At 50.0% G+C, this 4,614-nt stretch overlaps 1 protein-coding gene across 1 annotated transcript in view; it reads left to right on the forward strand.

Annotated features, from left to right (window-relative positions):
• The first annotated feature begins 543 nt into the window (after positions 1–543).
• Positions 544–4,614, forward strand: part of fbxl17 (F-box and leucine-rich repeat protein 17) — a 94,158-nt gene continuing 90,087 nt past the window's right edge. Inside the window, 7 exon segments of the mRNA XM_084690723.1 lie at positions 544–713; positions 2,286–2,794; positions 2,944–3,007; positions 3,010–3,281; positions 3,536–3,658; positions 3,945–4,202; positions 4,334–4,465. Of these exon segments, the coding sequence (XP_084546849.1) occupies positions 2,306–2,794; positions 2,944–3,007; positions 3,010–3,281; positions 3,536–3,658; positions 3,945–4,202; positions 4,334–4,465 (1,338 nt within the window). The 5' untranslated portion in view covers positions 544–713; positions 2,286–2,305.

The raw sequence follows: 4,614 nt of genomic DNA on the forward strand, positions 1-4,614 counted from the left end.
GTGGTTTACAATGAGAACTGCACTTGTAATGCGCACATTAAACCGTTAGATGGCGGTATTGAAGCGCAGCCCAATGGTGGCTTTTGAATAGTACCCATTTAAAAACTGCTTCCATAGCGCTGTTAAATCCATATGTCAATTTTCAAGAGATGAATTCAAAACCAACAAATTCGGTGGTGTTTACATTTCAACATTTCAAGTGTTCGATGCCTTTTAAAATTCAAAACTTTTGTCACTGATTTGCTTCCATAATAAACGACTCTGCTTGGTGCAGCGCTCCAACATTTAATGTAATTGGAATCCCACATACATTAAAATAATAATAATCGTTTAGCAGGCGCTTTCCTCCAAAGCGACATATCATATTTCATCATAGAGCGATTTGATTTGGCACCGATTCAAGATGAGATCTTCACAAACACGCTGCAGAAGTTGGGATGTTTAGAAACGGACTTTAACTCAGTGTTCAGATGCGGGCATGACCATGACTAACAGGCGTCTGCACCAATAGCAGAACAATATGACACTCGTCGTCTTCCTCTCTTCATAGTCAGCCCGGAAGTGCTTTCTTGGAAAGAAGCTATCCAGATATTTGTCTGAATTGTATCCAATTCTACTTTATTTTATTGGAACATTTTTAACTATCTGCTTGTCGTTATTGCACGCGCAGGATATGCTAGTGCCGGTCCGAGGGGGGAGCACCGCGTGAACAGGTGAGTCGATTTGAGAGCTTTTGCATCCACTGATCACAGGATGCTAACCAGCTAGCTTCTCTAGCTACTCAGCTGATCCAAGTAGCCTACACAACTACGAGAGCCGTAGCTAAAGTGGTACTGGGTTTTCTTTAGCATTAAATGAAAATGTATATCCGTAACAAGCTCTGACAAAAACCACGTTAAAACAACGCAAAATTCTGCTTGACAAAAATCGCTGCTGATTCATGAATGATATAACTGGCTTTTAAGCGCAGACGATTGTGTCGCTCCTCAGACAGTGTGAAATGTAAGGTTCCAAGGTTAGGAAACGTACCACTGCACTAGCTTGTCTCACTGGTATTATCAGTTAGCCAAAACAACGAAATGATTCATAATAATGCATGTCACACGACTAGTCACACCCCCTCCTCTCTTCCCAAACGCACACACTGACCTCAGCTTGTTTAACCATCGACACTATCAACAAACACAATTGTATTTGCTACTCGACGCGGTGCACATTAACACACAGTACATCATTATTACCTTCAACATAAGTTGTTTATACATTGTAGGCTATGCTTTAGAAAACATAGTAGTTGCTATCTTAACAGCTCATGTATAACTCATTAATAGCGTAGATGGTTCATGGTTAGTATAGATAGCTCCTGGTTCACCTAAATATCTCATAGTTTGCATGGATAGGTCATGTTTAGCATAGCTAGTTCCTGGTTAGCATGGATTCAGATGACCTTAGTATAAATATACCACCTGCTGCTTTGGTATATTTAGCTTCTGATACCCGCTATCGCCCATGACCTTTTAAAGTGCACTCATAAATAGAATGGAGGAAGTTCTGCTTTTGTTGTCACTGATATACACCTGACAGAATGGTGATATACACCTGACAGAATGGTGATATACACCTCACAGAATGGTGATATACACCTGACAGAATGGTGATATACACCTGACAGAATGGTGATATACACCTGACAGAATGGTGATATATATGGAGTTAGATTAGTTTCATAATTCACAAACAAACGTAACACGATTCACAAATGTATTTTGTGATTCACAAATGTAACGCGATTCACAAATAAATTACCCCATTACATTTTTTTGCAACCTTAACCTTGATTAACAAGCAATATTTCACCTACATGTTACCAGACTGCTCAGGAGATGATGTCCGTTATTATGGCAGGCTGCGGAAGTCCACATAGACACGTTAATGTGATTGGCTGAAATTGGAAAAGACGATCTGATAGGCTGCAGAAAATATATTTGAGAAAAAATGCATTTGTGAATCTAAGCACGTCAGGAAAGTTCCCCAAATCCACACACACAAATGCAGGGATTTGTAACTCGTGTTCCCCGATTTGTAACTCGCGTTCTCCGATTTGTAACTTGTGTTTGTCAGGTTGCAAACAAACGTAACAGTGACAGTGGTCTTGTGCCAGACTTGCATGTAGGATGCTAGGTGAGCCGTAGTCTAAGACCACCTTAAAGGTACTAAGTTTGTTGTCCGATGCAGGCTTCCTTAGTCAGTGTAACCCCTGCTGTTCCCTGTGTCTGTGTGCCCAGAGTCCCAGTGTGTCTTCTATATGGGCCATCTCTTCTCCAAACATGGCTACCGCGTGAAGAAGAGATCTCATAAGCTGCACCACAGGAAGAAGGCGAGGAACTGTTTCCTGCGCGGACCGTGTATGCTCTGCTTCATCGTCCACGGCAACAGCGGGGGGCTCGACGACGACAACGACCAGCAGGAGGCCAGCGGCGCTGGACGTTGCCACAACAACAGCGAAGGCGGACGTTGCCACAGCAACAGCGGCGGTGTGTCCGGCGGGATAGGAACGTCGGCTGCCTCCAAGCTAGCCAGCCGCTACGCCGCCCTCGCCTCGCCTGACGACTGCGCCAGGTTCCTGCTGTCGCCGCGGGAACTAGCCATCTGGGAGGGCCAGGGGCGGAGCCTGTTGTCGGGGGTGCCGGCTAAGCTGGTCCCGCCCCCCGGGCTGTTCCGGAGTGTGGGCGTATCTGTAGCCGTGCCTCTCGCCCTGTCAGGACCCGGGAGCAACGTGGAATACTCTGACATGGTAACGGGGCCACACAGGGCCATGGCAAACAGGAAGTGATGTGTGTGTTCCAGGGGTGTAACAGGAAGTGATGTGTGTGTTCCAGGGGTGTAACAGGAAGTGATGTGTGTGTTCCAGGGGTGTAACAGGAAGTGATGTGTGTGTTCCAGGTGTGTAAGAGGAAGTGTGCGGAGGTGCAACGCTGCACTCCCTGCAAGCAGCCGCGCTGTGCCTTCCCCCCGACGCAGGGTTGGATAACGGAGGGACAGGGGGCGGAGCTCACTGCTCCTCCAGCCCTGGAACTGACCACTCCCACCTCTGCCCTCTCCCGTCCTCCTCCTCCTCCTCTTCCTCCTCGTGCGCCGAAGGTTGCCAGGGAGACCCCTCTCACAGCTCCGATTCCGCTCCCTGCTGTCCGCATCACCACGACGACGGTTGCCATGGGAGGGGCTGCGAAGCTGGCGACACATCCAGCATCAATCATCTTCCCTCCTCCATACTGCTGAAGGTCTGAAACTATCATGAATGAAATGAACTGGATTTAGGATGGGTGTAGCTCAGTGGTTGGAGCGTTTGACTGCAGGTCTAGAGGTTACAGGTTCAAATCTCTGTGTCTGTCACTTTGACTTAAAGCTTCTGGTAAATTAATACATCATGGTATGGATTGGTGATCATGACCTTGTATGCTTAACTGTGTGTGTTTCTGTGTGCGCGTGTGTGTTTCTGTGTGTGTGTTTCTGTGTGTGTGTGTGTCTCTGCCAGGTGTTCTCTCACCTGTCGGTGAAGGAGCGCTGTCTGTGTGCCTCCCTGGTGTGTAAGTACTGGAGAGAGCTGTGTCTGGACTTCCAGTTCTGGAAGCTGGTCGACCTGAGTGGCCTGCAGCAGGTGAGTGTCCTCAGGGCAGGGGCAGACAGGGGCCAGACGGGGGCCAGACAGGGGCCAGACGGGGGCCAGACGGGGGCCAGACGGGGGCCAGACAGGGGCCAGACAGAGGCCAGACAGGGGCCAGACGGGGACCAGACGGGGGCCAGACAGGGGCCAGACAGAGGCCAGACAGGGGCCAGACAGAGGCCAGACAGGGATAGAGATGACACTGATTCTCTTCTCCTCTCTTTTGTCCTCCCCTCCTCCCCCCTCCCTCCCTCCTCCCCCCCCTCTTCCCTCCCCCCAGGTGAACGATGACCTCCTGGTTCAGATTGCGTCACGCAGACAGAATGTGACGGAGCTGAACATCTCGGACTGTCGTGGTGTGCAGGACTACGGTGTGTGCTCCCTGGCGTCTCGCTGCCCCGGCCTGCAGAAGTACACGGCCTACCGTTGCAAGCAGCTCAGCGACCTGTCCCTGTGTGCCCTGGCCACACACTGCCCCCTGCTGGTGAAGGTGCACGTGGGCAACCAGGACAAGCTCACAGACAAAGCCCTGAAGAAGGTGAGCCAGCAGGGCAGGGGGGAGGGGGGTCTGCTGGCTTGTTTACGTGTCAAAGTTTGGGATGGTTGGTTTGTTACGTCGTTGAGTGATTGTTTCTGGATGTTGTAACAGTCTCTCCCTTCCTCCCCCAGCTGGGGGAGCACTGTGGCCAGTTAAGGGACGTGCACCTGGGGCAGTGCTACAGCGTGACAGACGAGGGCATGGTGGCTCTGGCTCGAGGCTGTCCCAAGCTGCTCCGCATCTACATGCAGGAGAACAAGTCGGTCAGTCCTCCTCTGCTGACACATACACACACACACGCCCATGAAGACACACACACACACACATACCATCTCTCTCTCTCACAAACACACATACACACACACATACCATCTCTCTCTCTCTCTCTCTCTCTCTCTCTCTCTCTCTCTCT

This window comes from Hypomesus nipponensis, chromosome 24, assembly GCF_054491055.1.
Source record: "Hypomesus nipponensis isolate SF chromosome 24, ASM5449105v1, whole genome shotgun sequence".
NCBI lineage: Eukaryota > Metazoa > Chordata > Actinopteri > Osmeriformes > Osmeridae > Hypomesus > Hypomesus nipponensis.